The sequence below is a fragment of the Bos indicus x Bos taurus genome, chromosome 14 (assembly GCF_003369695.1).
Source record: "Bos indicus x Bos taurus breed Angus x Brahman F1 hybrid chromosome 14, Bos_hybrid_MaternalHap_v2.0, whole genome shotgun sequence".
NCBI lineage: Eukaryota > Metazoa > Chordata > Mammalia > Artiodactyla > Bovidae > Bos > Bos indicus x Bos taurus.
In genome coordinates this window covers 66,260,691-66,280,579 of record NC_040089.1, presented here as the reverse complement: position 1 = coordinate 66,280,579, position 19,889 = coordinate 66,260,691, and the positions used below count along the sequence as shown (strand labels likewise).

Below are 19,889 nucleotides of genomic sequence, written 5' to 3'. Positions count from 1 at the left end.
GTGATCCATGTATGTTTGAAAAAAAATTACTTAATAGTTGAGTTAATATATTTTATATATTCTATCTATTCATCTATCTCCATTAATTCATTGCTCAAATCTTTGCTATTCTTACTAAATTTTGGATTGTTTGTTTATTAATTACCTAGGGAGGTATGTTAAAAATACATTCAAATGTGTCAGTTCAGTTCAGTTCAGTCACTCAGTTGTGTCCGACTCTTTGCGACCCCATGAATCGCAGCACGCCAGGCCTCCCTGTCCATTACCAACTCGCGGAGTTCACTCAAACCCAGGTCCATTGAGTCAGTGATGCCATCTAGCCATCTCATCCTCTGTCGTCCCCTTCTCCTCCTGCCCCCAATCCCTCCCAGCATCAGAGTCTTTTCCAATGAGTCAACTCTTCGCATGAGGTGGCCAAAGTATTGGAGTTTCAGCTTTAGCATCCTTCCTTCCAAAGAACACCCAGGGCTGATGTCCTTTAGAATGGACTGGTTGGATCTCCTTGCAGTCCAAGGGACTCTCAAGAGTCTTCTCCAACACCACAGTTCAAAAGCATCAATTCTTCAGTGCTCAGCTTTCTTCACAGTCCAACTCTCACATCCATACATGACTAGTGGAAAAACCATAGCCTTGACCAGACAGACCTTTGTTGGCAAAGTAATGTCTCTGCTTTTCAATATGCTGTCTAGGTTGGTCATAATTTCCTTTCAAGGAGTAAGCGTCTTTATGTTAAAAATACACTCAAATGTGTACCTACCCATTTTTCCTTTTAAATCTATTGAGCTTTGCTTTATGTTTTTAAGACCATAGTGCCAGGTGTATACAGGTTCAGGATTGTTTTATCGTCCCAGCTAATTGTTCCTTTTATCATTAAGTACTAATCTCAATGTTTTTTCTTTAAAATCTATTTTAGCTGATATTAATATACTTTCTTTTGATATTTGCCATTTTCCACATCACTTTAACATTTGTGTGTCATATTTTAGTCATCTCTAATACCCAGAAAATAACTGGATTAAAAAAACCCTGACACTTTGTGAAATGGGGAGGTGAGTCCATTTTGTTTATTGTGACTATAAACATATTTTCATTTATTTCAATGTCATTTTTGTTTTTGCATTTATCTTACTTTTTTTATTTTGCTTTCTAATTTCTCTTTTCCTGAATCCTGTTGAAATGACTGAGTTTTCTTTATTCTTTTCTTTCCCCTGTTCTTCTGGCCAGGGAAGTTACATATCTTATTTATATTCTGTTAGTAACTACTGTTAAATGGTTTTTAACTTTCAATTTTGAAATAGTTATGGATTCACGGTAGGCTACAAAGAAACGTCGAGGTAGGTCTACGCACCCTTCCTCCAGCCTTCCCCTCGATGTTGACATTTTACACGATTACAGTCCAGTATCTATGGTTCCCTCTATCCTTTCCATGTGGAACTCCTCTTACAAGTATGTTAGACTTTTTATTTCTTTTTTCCCTAAAATAGCTCTCATATTTTCCAACTCTTATCTCTTTGTACTGAATTATGGAGAAGTTCCTCAGATCTATCCTCAAGTTCAGCATTTCTGACATCCCTTTGAGGTCAGAATATACATGCCCATCAGTACATATATTAAACTGTACTATAATCATTATCTTTAAAAAATATTTATTTGGTTGTATTTTTGGACTATTAAGAAAGCTGAGTGCCAAAGAATTGATGCTTTTGAACTGTAGTGTTAGAGAAGACTCTTGAGAGTCCCTTGGACTGAAAGAAGATCCAACCAGTCCATCCTAAAGGAAATCAGTCCTGGGTGTTCATTGGAAGGACTGATGCTGAAGCTGAAACTCCAATACTTTGGCCACCTGATGCGAAGAATTGACTCATTTGAATAGACCCTGATGCTGGGAAAGACTGAAGGTGGGAGGAGAAGGGGATGACTGAGGATGACATGGTTGGATGGCATCACCAACTCAATGGACATGAGTTTGGGTAAACTCTGGGAGTTGGTGATGAACATGGAGGCCTGGCGTGCTGCAGTCCATGGGGTCGCAAAGAGTACGGACAAGACTGAGCAACTGAGCTGGACTGAACTGACTGGTATTAGTTGCGTCATGTGGGATCTTCTGTTGCAGCACACAGGCTCTTTAGCTGTGGCGTGGACTTAGTTGCTCCACAGCAGGTGGGATCTTAGTTCCTGACCAAGGATTGAAGCCCACTCCCCTGCACTGCAAGGCTGATTCTTAACCACTGGACCAGCAGGGAAGTCCCTATAATTATTCTTTACAGGTGTATTTTCCCTGGAGACTATAAGCTCCTTGAAGGCAGAGCTGTGACTTACCAACTCATCTTTGTAACCCTAATGACTAGCACAGGTCTCTGGCACAGAGAAGTTGTTTATTAAAGGCTATTTGAACTTAACTACTCTCAGATTGATTAAAAACTGTCTAGAAATAGTAAATTTTGACCTTTGGCCTTAGGAAGATCTCAAACGGAGTACTTTATAATCAACTGGGGTTGGAATTCAGTAAACACTCAGTTTCATGAGAAAACAAGCTTGTCCCAGAATTCAGATTTCAACAATTAAGGGTCCACTTGTGTGTAATAGAAAGCTGCCTGCTATCCTCTAAAGTCTAGTTATTTCATATCTACTGAAATATTTAGGTATAAAGCAGGTGTCAGAAGCAGTTTCCTGCTAATAGACACATACTTCATTTATTGTGCCTCACAGATAAGCACAAGTTGAAGGTTTGTGGCAACCCTGCATTGAGGTCTTTCAGCACCTCTTTTCCAACAGTATTTGCTTACTTCATGTCTGTATATCACATTTTGGTAATTCTTGCAATATTTCAAACTTTTTCATTATCATAGTATTTGTTATAATTATCTGTGATCAGTGATATTTGATGCTACTATTGCAAAAAGATTATGATTCACTGAAGGCTCAGACGATGGCTAGCGGCTGCACGGGCGCAGGAGGGCCTAGTGGAGCTATCCCACGTTGAAGGTCAGGAAGGGCAGTGAGGAGATACCCCTTGTCCAAGGCAAGGAGCAATGGCTGCACTTTGCTGGAGTAGCCGTGAAGAGATACCCCACGCCCAAGGTAAGAGAAACCCAAGTAAGACGGTAGGTGTTGCAAGAGGGCAGCAGAAGGCAGACACACTGAAACTATACTCACAGAAAACTAGTCAATCTAATCACACTAGGACCACAGCCTTGTCTAACTCAATGAAACTAAGCCATGCCTGTGGGGCAACCCAAGACAGGCAGGTCATGGTGGACAGATTTGACAGAATGTGGTCCATTAGAGAAGGGAATGGCAAACCACTTCAGTATTCTTGCCTTGAGAACCCCATGAACAGTATGAAAAGGCAAAACGATAGGATACTGAAAGAGAAACTCCCCAGGTCAATAGGTGCCCAGTATGCTACTGGAGATCAGTGGAGAAATAACTCCAGAAAGAATGAAGGGATGGAGCCAAAGCAAAAACAATACCCAGTTGTGGATGTGACTGGTGATAGAAGCAAGGTCCGATGCTGTAAAGAGCAATATTGCATAGGAACCTGGAATGTCAGGTCCATGAATCAAGGCAAATTGGAAGTGGTCAAACAAGAGATGGCAAGAGTGAATGTCGACATTCTAGGAATCAGCAAACTCAAATGGACTGGAATGGGTGAATTTAACTCAGATGACCATTATATCTACTACTGCGGGCAGGAATCCCTCAGAAGAAATGGAGTAGCCATCATGGTCAACAAAAGAGTCTGAAATGCAGTACTTGGATGCAATCTCAAAAACGACAGAATGATCTCTGTTCGTTTCCAAGGCAAACCATTCAATATCACAGTAATCCAAGTCTATGCCCTAACCAGTGACACTGAAGAAGCTGAAGTTGCATGGTTCTATGAAGACCTACAAGACCTTTCAGAACTAACACCCAAAAAAGATGTCCTTTTCATTATAAGGGACTGGAATGCAAAAGTAGGAAGTCAAGAAACACCTGGAGTAACAGGCAAATTTGGCCTTGGAATACAGAACGAAGCAGGGCAAGGACTAATAGAGTTTTGCCAAGAAAATGCACTGGTCATAGCAAACACCCTCTTTCAACAACACAAGAGAAGACTCTACACATGGACATCACCAGATGGTCAACACCGAAATCAGATTGATTATATTCTTTGCAGCCAAAGATGGAGAAGCTCTATATAGTCAGCAAAAACAAGACCAGAAGCTGACTGTGGCTCAGATCATGAACTCCTTATACCAAATTCAGACTTAAATTGAAGAAAGTAGGGAAAAGCACTAGACCATTCAGGTATGACCTAAATCAAATCCCTTATGATTATACAGTGGAAGTGAGAAATAGATTTAAGGGTCTAGATCTGATAGATAGATTGCCTGATGAACTATGGAATGAGGTTTGTGACACTGTACAGGAGATAGGGATCAAGACCATCCCCATGGAAAAGAAATGCAAAAAAGCAAAATGGCTGTCTGGGGAGGCCTTACAAATAGCTGTGAAAAGAAGAGAAGTGAAAAGCAAAGGAGAAAAGGAAAGATATAAACATCTGAATGCAGAGTTCCAAGGAATAGCAAGAAGAAATAAGAAAGCCTTCCTCAGCGATCAATGCAAAGAAATAGAGGAAAACAACAGCATGGGAAAGACCAGGGATCTCTTCAAGAAAATCAGAGATACCAAAGGAATATTGCATGCAAAGATGAGCTCGATAAAGGACAGAAATAGTATGGACCTAACAGAAGCAGAAGATATTAAGAAGAGATGGCAAGAATACACAGAAGAACTGTACAAAAAAGATCTTCATGACCCAGATAATCATGATGGTGTGATCACTGACCTAGAGCCAGACATCCTGGAATGTGAAGTCAAGTGGGCCTTAGAAAGCATCACTATGAACAAAGCTAGTGGAGGTGATGCAATTCCAGTTGAGCTATTCCAAATCCTGAAAGATGATGCTGTGAAGTGCTACACTCAATATGCCAGCAAATTTGGAAAACTCAGCAGCGGCCACAGGACTGGAAAAGGTCCGTTTTCATTCCAATCCCAAAGAAAGGCAATGCCAAAGAATGCTCAAACTACCGCACAATTGCACTCATCTCACACGCTAGTAAAGTAATGCTCAAAATTCTCCAAGCCAGGCTTCAGCAATATGTGAACCGTGAACTTCCTGATGCGCAAGCTGGTTTTCGAAAAGGCAGAGGAACCAGAGATCAAATTGCCAACATCTGCTGGATCATGGAAAAAGCAAGAGAGTTCCAGAAAAACATCTATTTCTGCTTTTTGACTATGCCAAAGCCTTTGACTGTGTGGATCACAACAAACTGTGGAAAATTCTTCAAGAGATGGGAATACCAGACCACCTGATCTGCCTCTTGAGAAATCTGTATGCAGGTCAGGAAGCAACAGTTAGAACTGGACATGGAACAACAGACTGGTTCCAAATAGGAAAAGGAGTACGTCAAGGCTGTATATTGTCACCCTGCATATTTAACCTATATGCAGAGTACATCATGAGAAACGCTGGACTGGAAGAAACACAAGCTAGAATCAAGATTGCCAGGAGAAATATCAATAACCTCAGATATGCAGATGACACCACCCTTATGGCAGAAAGTGAAGAGGAACTCAAAAGCCTCTTGATGAAAGTGAAAGTGGAGAGTGAAAAAGTTGGCTTAAAGCTCAACATTCAGAAAATGAAGATCATGGCATCCGGTCCCATCACTTCATGGGAAATAGATGGGGAAACAGTGGAAACAGTGTAAGACTTTATTTTTCTGGGCTCCAAAATCACTGCAGATGGTGACTGCAGCCATGAAATTAAAAGACGCTTACTCCTTGGAAGGAAAGTTGACCAACCTAGATAGCATATTCAAAAGCAGAGACATTACTTTGCCAACAAAGGTCCATCTAGTCAAGGCTATGGTTTTTCCTGTGGTCATGTATGGATGTGAGAGTTGGACTGTGAAGAAGGCTGAGCGCTGAAGAACTGATGCTTTTGTACTGTGGTGTTGGAGAAGACTCTTGAGAGTCCCTTGGACTGCAAGGAGATCCAACCAGGCCATTCTGAAGGAGATCAGCCCTGGGATTTCTTTGGAAAGAATGATGCTAAAGCTGAAACTCCAGTACTTTGGCCACCTCATGCGAAGAGGTGACTCATTGGAAAAGACTCTGATGCTGGGAGGGATTGGGGGCAGGAGGAGAAGGGGACAACAGAGGATGAGATGGCTGGATGGCATCACTGACTCAATGGATGTGAGTCTCAGTGAACTTCCGGAGTTGGTGATGGACAGGGAGGCCTGGCGTGCTGCGATTCATGGGGTTGCAAAGAGTCGGACACAACTGAGCGACTGATCTGATCTGATACATATATATAAATTTAGTTTTCTGTGCCAGGTCTTAGTTATAACATGCAGGATCTAGTTCCTTGACCAGGGATCAAACCCAGGCCCTCTGCATTGGAAGCATGGCATCTTAACCAATGGAACACCAGGGAAGTCCTAGCAATGAATTATTAAGGTATGTACACTGTTTTTTTTTTTTTAAGACACAATGCAAAATGTAACATAATTGCACATTTGATAGACAATGCAAGTGTAAACATTACTTTTACATGCTAGGAAACCAAAATTTCATGTGACTTACTTTGTTGCAATACTTGCTCTATTACAGTGGCCTAGAACTGAAACTGCAATATCTCAGAAGTATGCCTGTGCACTGTATAAACTGGTATATATTATTCTTTGTTTTTCTGAAATTTTACCTAGTTATTCAAGGTTAATTGAATACTCATTAAATTCATTTGACACATACCTGTAAATAGTAGTAATTCAGTAAATCCTCATTAATGTCCCTAATTGGTTGCGATGGGGAGGTTCAAATTTGCAATGTTTTCCCAGAAAAGGTGGTTTAATTACCTTCAAGGACTTAGAATAACTTGAGGTAAGAGTCCCTTGGACTGCAAGGGGATCCAACCAGTCCATCCTAAAGGAGATCAGTCCTGGGTGTTCATTGGAAGGGCTCATGTTGAAGCTGAAACTACAATACTTTGGCCACCTGATGTGAAGAGCTGACTCATTTGAAAAGACCCTGATGCTAGGAAAGATTGAGGGCAGGAAGAAAAGGGGACAACAGAGGATGAGATGGTTGGATGGCATCACCGACTCAATGGACATGGGTTTGGGTGGACAGGGAGGCCTGGTGTGCTACGGTTCATGGGGTCGCAGAGAGTCGGACACAACTGAGCTACTGAACTGAAGCGAACTGAACTGAAGCACTACTAAACCCTGTTTCCAATTAGAGCCTCTGGTAAATGTGCTTTAATGATAACAGAATCCTCATCAGAAATCAGTGGTGTCATTTGCATACAGCGAGCAGCCCTTATAAACTTGCCACTTAATAAATTAAGAGACATCTAGTTTACTTCATTACTTTATTCAGAGTGCTCTCTGCCTTCCAGCATACTAGAATTAATGGAAGCTCAGGTTCCTCTCCTCCCCCTACCCCCTTTTCTCCCCTCCCTATTGATCTGGAGACTGGTGGTCAGGAAGGAGAACAGAGAGCTGGAGAAGGAAAGTGACTTGCACAAAGTCACACAGCTAGATAGATACCAGACCAATTTTGCCCCCAGGCACCCAGCTCACGTCTGAATCACTGTTTCCTCATAGACTGCAATAGGTAACTGTCTGGCTAGTCAATGTTCGTTTTCCACAATTTTAAACTTAGCAGAATCTGTTTCTTTTTCCTAGTGCACATAAACTAAAGCAAAGATAAAAGAAGCAAAGGGGCTCGACATCTTAACAATGTGATTACAAGTGCAGACCAGAAACACAGAAAGGTGCCCTTTATTTTTGTAGGGTTCACTCCTGTCACTACTGCAGCTTAAGGTCTGGCTTTTCCAGGATGTTTTGGCAAAAAGATGGTGGGAGCCACAGCAAAAATTTCTGGAGAATGAGCTTGAAAATATCAGCACTAATAAGTACTCAGGATATTTTTGTTTTACTTGGAACAACAATCTTCTATCCTACTTTTTGGTGCCAGAATGGTCTTTAGATATTTCACATAAAGTTACTGACCTATAACCATGGGTGGAGGAGTTTGGCCAGATGGTGATGGGATATGATAATAGGGATGTGTGGAATTGGTCATAGTCTGTTCCAGTCTCTGGCTCTGCCTTCAAAACATAAATTTGGAATCAGACCCTGGTGGAGCCAGTAGATGGTTCAAAAGAACCATAGAGTGAGAGCTAGTTTTGAACACTATAATAGTCATATTCAACTCACAGCTAGAAGAATGCTATCTCCTGTTCCAGGCAGTAAAATATCCCTGAACATGGAAATGAGAGGTCCAGTTTTTAGTATGGGAAACATCACAGGTTAAGGGATTTAGGTCAACTCATCAGTGAAGGAGTGATCTTACAGAACCTGAACCTAAAGGGGATGATATGCCTGAGAAATGAGTATTCAGTTCATCTCATCTCACAGGAAACTCTCAGGAGTGAGCTGGGGTGGTTTTGTATTTGCACCTAGTCAACAGGTGCAATCTCACTTTCAGAACGTTGGGAGGGGATAGGAGACATCCAAAGTCTTCGCAATACACCCTTAAATTTGTAGGAGTAAAGATTCATAATGTGTGCAATTTACTTTCAAGTGATACGTGACAATATAAATAAAAAACAGGAAGAGAGAGGGAGAGACAAAGAGAATGAGCAAGAACAAACAAATGTGGTATAGTGTTAACAAGTGAATCTCCAGATGAGGACATGTGGTGTTTACTGTATTATTCTTCTGAGTTTTCTATAGGTTGGAAAAATTCCAAACTAAGAAGTTAAGAAATCTGCTTTAGAGGCTCAATGAATTTTTTAAAGAGAATATGGGTTCATTTTAAAAGAGTTCAAAGAGGAGATGATAACAAGGAAAGAAAAAAAAAGCGAGAAATAAATAGGAAGCTGGCTGAACTAAGGAAAGAGATTAATGAGAAAAATAAGACCACTGCACAACTTAAAACCACATGTAGACACTGGTTGTGAAAAATATGAAGGTGGAGGAAAAGGACATGAAATGCAAGTGACCACAGAGAAGATGGTGGATATGGGAGACAGACAAAGTCCACATCAGAGGCTATTTGCTCAGTCATGAACCCATTTGGTATTTATTTAGCAACTAATAAATATTAGGTCCTATTTCAGAACCAAAGGATGCAAAGAATCCTCGAGAAGCTCAGAAGAGGTAGAAAAAGTGACCAATAACAGACAGCTGCTGCTCCTAAGTCACTCAGTCATGTCCGACTCTTTGCGACCTTGTGGACTGTAGCCCACCAGGCTCCTCTGTCCATGGGATTCTCCAGGCAAGAAGACTGGAGTAGAGTGCCATGCCCTCCTCCAGGGGGATCTTCCTGACCCAGGGATCGAACCCGCATCTCACGTCTCCTGCATTGGCAGGCTCGTTCTTTACCACCAGCGCCACCTGGGAAGCCCAGTAACAGCCTGGTGGTGGTTTGGTCACTCAGTCGTGTCCGACTCTTGGACTCCATGACTGTAGCCCACTGGGCCCCTCTGTCCATGGGATTCTCCAGGCAAGAACACTGGAGTGGGTTGTCATTTCCTTCTCCAGGGGATCTTCCTCACACAAGAATTGAACCGAGGTCTCCCGCATTGCAGGCAGATTCTTTACTGACTGAGCTATGAGGGAAGCCCCCCGCCTACCACCTGTGAAATCTCTAATAGAGGTACACTCTATAGAACCCATGCGAACAGAAGGGACAAAGCACAAGTCTGCCTAGATTGGAGAGTATATTAGCTTCCTGAAGCTGCTGTAACAAATCAGCATAAACCTGGTGGCTTAAAACAACAGAAATTTACTCTCTCACGGTTCTGGAGCCTGGAAGCTCCAAATCAATTTCTTTGGGCTGAAATCAAGATGGCAGGGCCACACTCCCTCTAGAGTTTCTAGCAGAGAATCTGTTCCGTGCCTCCCCCAGTTTCTGGTGGCTGCTGGCACATCCTTGGTTTATGGTTGCATCACTCTAACCTCTGTCTCTGTGGCCGCATTGCCTTCCTCTTCCATGTGAAATCTCCCTGTGTCTCCCTCTCATAAAAAAAGAAAAAAGATAACATGTGATGGCATTTAGGGTCCATCCAGATAATCCAGGTTAATCTTCTTGTCTCAAGATCTTTATCGTAATTACACTGGCATGACTCCAGTACAGCTGGACTGGAGGGGCAGGCAGCAGCCTTTTTACGCCATGGGTCTGCAGGTGGTGCTGCAACACGAAGGATGCTAAAGCAGAGAAGGATAGGTTCAAAGGAGACATTTAGACATCCTGGCGCAGTGTGGAGGATGGACTGGGAGGGAGCAAGGCCAGGGAACAGCAAAACCAGTTAGGAGACTCTTTGGGATCTCAGAAGAAGGAGGGTAAATGTGGAGAGTTAACTACAACAGGGCCATGAAGAAACAATATTCACATTCATTGCAGCAAACGCTGGAAAAATGTAATGCTTTTTAGAATGCTGAATGGGTTGGACTATTCTTACCCCTAATCTCCTTTGCCCTTGTAGATAATTGCATTGTCTGCAGTACTAACCCAAACTAAGTTAAAGCTATAATCCCATACGTAAAAATGAAGAAAGAAAAAATTTCATTCCAGAAGAGATTTTTAATTTGTTATCTTGGTTTTTGTACGCCATAAGGTTATTGCCTTTCTATCCTGAGAAAGTCTCATAGCATTGGGTCCAAATCTGGTGATTTAAAGCCAACAGAAAAGGTCAGGGTTACAAAACACAGCGTATCGTTGCTATTCTACAAGCTAGTCTATGCCAATTTTTAATCAACCTCAAAAACCCAGGCAGAAAAGCCCAACATACTGCCTTCCCATACAATTAAGCACTGCTACATTTTGTCTTTTACTTGGGAACACGTTTACTTACATGATTATACATTTGTTATCTTAAAAAACTGAACCCCATTAACGATAAGCCTTACTTAGCTTACTAAGCCACCATGTTTGTTGTTTTTGAGAAATTTAAGTTGTAGCAGAACAAATTTATGGGAAAAATTTAATAAGACATCCTTTGGGGGCTTTTAACACTTCATTAAAAGGAGAACAACAATAGTCAAGAAAGGTGAGATATCACTTAAGGAAATCTTAAACTTGGGTCTATTAGAAAACAAATCAATCCTGTTTAACGTTGGAAAGGGGATCTTTGAAACAAGGACTGACATGCTGAACACAAAGAATGCTATTGTTTGCATCCAGATATGAGGTCCCATACCTTTCAAATTTGCAAGAACATACTCTTTTTTTTTTTTTTTTTTAGCTTTTTAAGAACATACTCTTAATAATAATTTAACTAAATTGGTCATTCTTTGTTTTCAAAGAAGCAGGATTGCCGGCTGCCTTTTGCAGGGAAATCCCAGGATGCGCGAGAGGCTTCCTCCCTTGAGGTGGAAAACCTGGGAGCTCACTGAATTACAGCTCTTTCCCCCGCACCTGATTGGGTTTCAAGAGTGCATGACTCTTTTGAGAGCAATGCCAGCCTTGAACTTGGGCTGTATTCTGCCAGCTCCATCCTCCTGGAGACTAAACTCCACTGTGTATGTCAGGCCCCAGCCCCTGGGTGAGTTTTTGCCTCGATATGGGGGAGAGATAGTGACACTGCCTCTTACTGACACGCATCTGCCCGAGACTCCTGCGGCCCTCTCCACCCACCAGACCAGATCTTTCTGACATCAAGGCAGGAATCAAGTGCAGATTTTCTCCTCTGGGACACTGTGACCTGGACACTCCATTGCCTCTAAAGGGCCAGTACTCGTAACCAAATAAATCCCCCTAACCCCAAGCTCCCCCTTTCCTGGCAAAATTCTCACATCCCACTGGTCCAGCAACCAGGTCCCAACCCACCTTATGGTCAGCCCACCTCTGATACCCAAAGAACTCATAGATGGTGACTGTGATTTGGGTCTGAGAGAACAGTTCAGAAGTCTAATAAAATGCTGAGCATGGAACTCAGGACTATTCTCGACTTCGTGGCTGTGGCCGCCGCTTGTGACAGGGGGTCCACTTGTACCTTGTTCGCAAAGAACCACTCGTTTCTCCACTGCCGCGGCTCAGGCAGTCACATCCAAAGGCACTTCACACTGTCTCCTCTTCTGCTCTGGCTCTCTTCACGTACAATTATGTAACTGTACTATGCTAGTCCTGGAAGCACAATGGAAGCAGTCCATCAGATTGTATAAGCAAGGGCAGCTTCACACCAGTCCTTCAACTGTGGTTTTTCAAGTATTTCTAAGGCATTCTCATTCTCTGTCTACATCTTTCACACACACACATTGTACACTGTATAATGTATGCCTGTGTGTGTGCACTCTTTGTGACCCTATGGACTGTAACTCTCCAGGATCCTCTGTCCATGGATTCTCCTGGCAAGAATACTGGAGTGGGTTGCCACGCCCTTCTCCAGGGGACCTTTCTGCCCATGGCTCAAACCTGTGCCTCTGTTTCCTGCACTGGCAGGTGGGTTCTTTACCACTAATACCACCTGGGAAGCCCCGTATAAAGTATGTGCTGTGTTGCGCTTCGTTGCCCAGTCACGTCCAACTCTTTGTGACCCCACAGACTGCAGCCCACCAGGCTCCTCTGTCCATGGATTCTCCTGGCAAGAATACTGGAGTGGGGTGCCATGCCCTCCTCCAAGGGATCTTTCTGACCCAGGAATTGAACTGGGGTCTCCCACATTACAGGCGGATTCTTTACCAGCTGAACTACCAGGGAAGCCCTGGATAATGGATATGTGATCTAATTTACATATATCACACCCCATATATGGCTACAGTTTGAGGACAGAGTCCATGTTTCCGATTTCTCTGGTATCACTGCCCAACGCTCTTGAGAAGGGCTCTCTACTTGTGATTTTTACTGAGTGGAATGTTGGCTGCATTGGGCCGTCACTGTTGACTGGCTGATCAAACTCAGTGTGGGCTGTAATGAGGGAACAGAGTATCTCTGTCTCCCAAATAGCCCTGGAACAATCAGAGCCCTGCAAGTCCAGAGGCTGAAGAGGAAATAAAGACCTCCCAGAATTCACAGGACTGACCTCAACCTTGAATGACATTATCAGCAATGCTGACGTGGCTTCTAGGACTCCATACAGCGTTGCACTCACATACCACACCTATTTCACCTAAATCCACTAAACTTTTAGGAGGCTCCTGCCTTCTGAAGAGGTGGTTGTTGATGGTAAAGACATCACTAAGCAGGTAGAGGCAAGACCGAGATACTCCTTTTGCCAGCAGATACCCTCTGACTTTTCTGTCTGCAGAAAGACAAGAGGCTTTTCTAGAAGCCCCTCTTGGGGGAGAGAGCATGAGTGAGGGTGGTAAGTCTAGAATTTAGAGATAAGTCACAGCTTAGAGTTGACGCTAAGGAAAATATTTCAGAAACTGATCCTATAACTAAGCTTTTAAGGAGATTACTGCTCTGGTTCACCCACAACGACAAGGTGGGCCACACTGGGGTGACTTTTCTGGGGCTGCTCCTCTGAGGCAGGATGTAGAAAGTGAAGGTCTCTGATGAGCTGGGGGGGAGAGGTGGCTGCCCAAGAAGACAGTGAACCAGAGGAGGAGGACTCCAGCCTACCCAGTGGTCACTGCTGTTAGGGCCACGTAGTATCTCTCATCCTAGCTACAGGACCTCTTTTTCATCCAGCCCTTCCCAAGGGCTCATGTTCTTTGGGCCTTGGCAACTGGTTTAGGAAAGGATATGGACCTAACCTTGTCCAGTCAGACTAAAGGCAATGGATTTTCATTGGTGGAGAAAGTCAAGCTTTCCTTCCTGAAAATGAAAAGGCAGGATGAAGGCTACAGGGGTGAGCCTGCAAAAAGTGGGATCAACAGCCCCGAGGAACAGAAGTGGAAGAGGAGAGGGAGACCCTGTGTTTGCCATGCGACTGCAGCCTGTGGATCAAGGCTGGTGTGGAACCGGAGTTCTTCCGGCCTTCCATGTCATCCAGACTGATTAATTTCCTCTATTATTTAAGCCAGTTAAAGTTAGATTTCCAGGGACTCGCCAACCAAAGCCTCTTAGTTTACAAAGCGTTCTTCATCGGGAAGCCAAGTGTCAAAGCCAGAAGAGAGATGGACCCCTGTTGCAAGCCACAGAGGTCAGGCCCAGGTCACTGAAACGGGGAAACCATTTGAGAGGTGCTGAGAAGGTGAGGGGGTGGCTTAGGGAGCCACAGAGTTGAGGCTGCTGGCAGACCTCGGAACAACCCGCCAAGACCAGGGTGGGTCTCTGAAGGAGCCACGCCAGGACAAACACAATATTTGGTGAGGTGTGGAGCTCATGACTAAATATAAGCTTGCCTGTGTTTACACAAGCCTGTGTTTACTCTGCATCTCCTGGCATGTGCTAAAGACGACAGGAGAACACGCTGGGAGTGGCCATCAGGCCAAGTGACAAGATGAAATAAACGCACAGGTGTGCACGTGCTGAGAACTAGGTGGAGGGGAAAGTGGAGTGGTACCTGCTAGCCTCTGGGCTGTGGACCAGGACAGAGTGCTGAAGAGCTCTGACTTTACGTAAAGTGCAATATAAAAGGCGTGAACTGAGTGGAGGAATACTGGACCTTGAGAAAAAAACAAGCCAAAACAAACAAACCAAAACACCCAAGCTAAAATAAACAGCATTTAAGTCTTAACGCTGACACACCATGAGCTTTCCCAAGCTGGGGTGCTGGTCCTTAGTCGGTTAAACTACCGTCAGCATCTGAAGATGTCATCACACTTCTGACACCAAATCCTGTCAGCTGTTCCCAGGGCCACACTTCTATCCTTCCCCAATCCAGAAGTCTGGAAAGAGGCAGAAGACATGGGGGGAATCCTTGCCTTAGTACACTTGCCTTAGATGACAAGTGTTCCAACTAGGAAATTACTGCAATCAAGAAGTGCTCTGTAATGTGACTATGTCTGGAGAGTGAAGGGGAGCCAAACACCAAATGGAGTGAGGAAGGCAGTGGAGGTAGAGAAACAGTTGGTTCTGGATTAAAGAAAAGAGAGTTGCATCAAATAATTGACAAAATTTCTCTTATTTCCATTTGCAATGAGTTAAATGCTCAAAATTCTCCAAGCCAGGCTTCAACAGTACATGAACTGTGAACTTCCAGATGTTCAAGCTGGATTTAGAAAAGGTGGAGGAAGCAGAGATCAAATTGCCAACATCCACTGGATCACTGAAAAAGCAAGAGAGTTCCAGAAAAACACCTACTTCTGCTCTATTGACTACTCCAAAGCCTGTGACTGTGTATCACAACAAACTGTGGAAAATTCTTCAAGAGATGGGAATACCAGACCACCTGACCTGCCTCCTGAGAAACCTGTATGCAGGTCAGGAAGCAACAGTTAGAACCAGACATAGAACCACAGACTGGTTCCAAATCGGGAAAGGAGTCCGTCAAGGCTGTATATTGTCACCCTGCTTATATATCTTGCATGCAGAGTACATCATGTGAAACGCTGGGCTGGATGAAGCACAAGCTGGAATTAAGACTGCTAGGAGAAATATCAATAACCTCAAATATGCAAGTGACACCACCCTTATGGCAGAAAATGAAAAGGAACTAAAGAGCCTCTTGATGAAAGTGAAAGAGGGGAAAAAAAAAAAAAAGAAGAAAGTGAAAGTGAAAGAGGAGAGTGAAAAAGTTGGCTTAAGACTCAACATTCAAAAAATGAAGATGATGGCATCCAGTCCCACCACTTCATGACAAATAAATGGAGAAACAATGGAAACAGTGTGAGACTTATTTTCGGGGGCTCCAAAATCACTGCAGATGGTGACTGCAGTCATGAAATTAAAAGACGCTTGCTACTTGGAAGAAAAGCTATGACCAACCTAGACAGCATATTAAAAAGCAGAGACATTACTTTGCCAACAAAGGTCCATCTAGTCAAAGCTATGGTTTTTCCAGTAGTCATGTATGGATGTGAAAGTTGGACTATAAAGAAAGCTGAGCGCCGAAGAATTAATGCTTTTGAACTGTGGTGTTGGAGAAGACTCTTCAGAGTCCCTTGGACTGCAAGGAGATCCAACCAGTCCATCCTAAAGGAATCAGTCCTGAATATTCATTGGAAGGACTGATGCTGAAGCTGAAACTCCAGTACTTTGGCCACCTAATGCAAAGAACTGACTCTTTCCCTGATGCTGGGAAAGATTGAAGGCAGGAGGAGAAGGGGATGACAGAGGATGAGAAGGTTGGATGGCATCACCAACTCGATGGACATGAGTTTGAGTGAGCTCCATGAGTTGGTGATGGACAGGGAAGCCTGGTGTGCTGGAGTCCATGGGGCTGCCAAGAGTTGGACACGACTGAGCAACTGAACTGACTGAAATTCAGTAATGACTAATCATTAGAAATATATATTTTATGATACTTCCTGTAGCATAGGTTGACTGTAATACTTCTAATAATGGCTAGTTTTGAAAAACAGTTTTGCAGATTACCTTTAATTGGTTGGGCCAGGTCTTAGTTGTCTTTGAGCTGTGGCATGTGAGATCTAGTTCCCTGACCAGGGATTGAACTTGGGCCTTGGGAGCAAGGAGTTTTAGCCACTGGACTACCAGGGAAGTCCCTAGCTAGTGTTTATTCTGTGCTTTCTATGTGTCTGGCACTGCTAACTATTTGATATACATTATCTTATTTTATTCCTACATCAACCCTATAAGGTATATAGTGTTATTAGTGTTATTGCTATTACCATTTTGATAGAGAAAGTCAAGATTTGGAGAAATTAAGAAAATTGCCAACACATCTAGTAAAGAGGCCAAGCTTTTTAAAACACCCTATCCTAGAACAAAATGGATAGCTTAGGGGAAAGTCATCTTTTCCACAGTAAACTCTCAAATGCCAATTTGAACAATCACCAACACTTTAAAAAGAAATTGTTTAAATAATTCTCCTAAGCAAACAAAATGAATACAGCGTACCATTTCCCACACTATCTGGGTAAAACAAGCAAGTTGAACAGTCATAGCATTGATAATATTTTTAAACATTTTTAAACTGTGGAATATAATAGATACAGGCAACTGCAAAGAAAATGATATAGACAAACAAATTACTAAAATGAATTATTATAAGGCAAACACTCTCATAACAGCATCCAGATCACGAAACAGAAACTGGGTGCCCACCCAAAGCCCTCCCTTTGCTTCATCCCATCACAGCCTCTCCCGTTGCCCAAGAAAACCCTGGTCTGACTTCGTGGCAATCACTTCCTTCCTTTCCCTTACGGTTTCACCACAGAAGTGTGCATCCCTGAACACTGTGAAGGGAGACTGTCTGTTTTGTCTAATATCTCTTCTAGTTGTATTTTAATCTGCAAGGAGAATCTCTATCCTTGCTCTCCCCCTTTTATCTCCCCGTAAAAGTGATTTGCGAAGAAGCTGAGCCACATAAACCTGTAAACTGGAGAAGTTTCCCACAGCCTGAACTTAGCTGACTGCATGAATGCAACTTTATAACTAGTTAGTAGGAATCGGCTTCCTGGTGGCTCAGTGGTAGAGAATTCGCCTGCAATGCAGGAGAAGCAGGAGATACGGGTTCAGTCCCTGGGCTGGGAAAATCCTCTGGAGGAGGAAATGGCAACCCACTTCAGCATTCTTGCCTAGAGAATCCTGTGGGCAGAGGAACCTGGTGGGCTACAGCCTGTGGGGTCACAAAGAGTGAGAGTGACAGGTAGATTTAAATGCAAACATGTGGTGTGACAAATTCACGACAGCATTAAGAATCTGTTCCTCAATTGAGGACCATGGGGTGACTACAATGATGATAATGGTTAGAAAAGCTTTGATACAATTGCTTGGAGGTAATTGATTTCTTCCTTCCTCCTTTTTGCTGCCTTATACTGTACCTCTTGAAGAAAACCTGGTAAAGGGGAAATGCCACATTGGCTATATAAGGAAGGCTTAAAAAAAAAAAGGTCAATAAGTATAAACAAAATTTAAAAAGAGGCTTTTCTTGGGAATGAAATGGAAAGGACCAGTAACCTCCACCTCGCCCTTTGGTATTTCTAAGTTTTGACACTTTTCTGTCTCTAAGAGGCAATCAGATGCAGTGACCAGCAGAAAAGAGATAAATGGTAGCAAAGCAAAATCAATAAAAGGGCACTATAAAACGCAGTGTGATTTTTCTTTAGTCCAGTGAGACAAGCCATATTCATTTCCCTTACCACATTCTTTTCAAGCTTTAGTTTCTAAGCAATGGCCTTCAGGCATGGAATAAAAATAGCTCTGCAGTTAGGTTTAGACCTTACTTGCTGTAAGATCTGGGGGCAAGTGATTTAACACAAATTTCCTTACATGAACAGTGAGGATAATACATATCTTACAAGGTTGTTGGGGGGCTCGAATGAGATAATAGCTATAAAGTGTCACATAGCAAATGCATAACAAATGTCAGTCTCTTCCATTCCCCTCTTCCCTGCCAAGATGTATCAATTTTCCTTTAAATATGTTGACTTTAAAAATTCAAGCCATTGAAAATCAAAAGTTCAAACAAAGGACATTAAATCTGAATTCTTCATCCACCCTATGCAGAAGAAACCTTTCTGACAGTATCTTTTTGAATTTAGACATTTAGCAACGTGCATAAACTTAAAGAAACAGCCACGAAACCCCTCCTTTACAATATTTCCCACGTTCATTCTTTCCTGGCCATTCCCTCTACAGCCTTGCTGGATTAGCACTTATTTATTCAACCAGATAACATGAAAAAGACTGTGGGTCTTTCATTCTAAGCATGAGTTTACCAGCAAGGAAAACTGAAGCCCAGTGTGACTTGCCTACATGCACTGAGCTAGTTGACAGCAGAAACTAGACAACAGCCTCTGACGCTTGTTGCAAATTAAATACCTACAGGGGTCAGTAGGTAAAAGAGAAGACAGCAGGGGGGCAGCCCAAGTGGGGAGCACAGATGTTCTGCGCTGTGAACTCCCCCTCACAGTTATCATGTGGGGAAGAGGGCCAAGTTGCTAGCACTTCTGATGTTTAAAAAGATCATGGAAATTTGAAACCTTACATACTCATTTTTTAAATGTTGGCAATGTATTAAACATTTTTAAACCTCTGTGCAGTTTGACACAAGACACATCTACAGGCTGGATTCAGTCCACAGTTGGCCTGTTTGAGGCTCCTTCACACTGCCAACTCTAATTCAAATGTCTTTCATTTGCTTTGGGAGAAGGAAATGGCAACCCACTCCAGTATTCTTGCCTGGAGAATCCCAGGGACAGAGGAGCCTGATGGGGCTGCCATCTATGGGATCACACAGAGTCAGACACGTCTGAAGTGACTTAGCAGCAGCAGCAGCAGAATTTGCTTTGATTGCTTCACTCTCTGTTCACAAAAAAAAACCTTCACTGGCTCCCCACTGTCTACCAGTCAGAGTCCAGACATCTTAACCTGTTGTCCTTCAAGGCAACTCATGTTGACGTCTAAGACCTGAAACTGTACTTCCACTTTCCGGTCACTGTCAGTTTTCCACTGCAACCAGAACGGCCACTGACTTCTACTCTACGTACAAAAACGTTCAGAAGGGCACCTGTCCAGACCATGTGGGCTGCTCCTTCGTCTGCAGACTTTCTCCTTTCTTGCAATGCCTTCCATCTGTGAACTCTCATTAATGAAACTCTGTCTTTAAGTGTCCAGTTCAAATAGCACCTCTCTGGAAAACATCCCTGATGGCCCCTGCTAAAACCCACCTTGTTCTGAATTCCCAAAGGACTTTATATCCCTCACATGACACTTAAAACATACTGCCTTGCTTTAGAGTTACCTACATAGCTCGTTTCCCCAAGCATCTAATAACAAGAAGGAAGGAAGAGTTTGTGTCTAAAGACTGTGTTGAA

General features: G+C 43.0%; 1 protein-coding gene across 3 annotated transcripts in view; it reads right to left on the bottom strand.

Annotated features, from left to right (window-relative positions):
- The window catches only part of NIPAL2 (NIPA like domain containing 2), a 91,194-nt gene that overhangs the window by 68,310 nt on the left and 2,995 nt on the right, over nucleotides 1–19,889 (bottom strand). The window contains exon 1 of one of the 3 annotated variants that reach the window (XM_027561465.1): nucleotides 6,912–7,014. The exons of the other annotated variants lie outside the window; for them this stretch is intronic. Coding sequence (XP_027417266.1) covers nucleotides 6,912–6,977 — 66 coding nt within the window. The 5' untranslated portion in view covers nucleotides 6,978–7,014. Of the gene's footprint in view, nucleotides 1–6,911; nucleotides 7,015–19,889 lie in introns of those variants that run through there. 3 annotated transcript variants of the gene reach the window in all.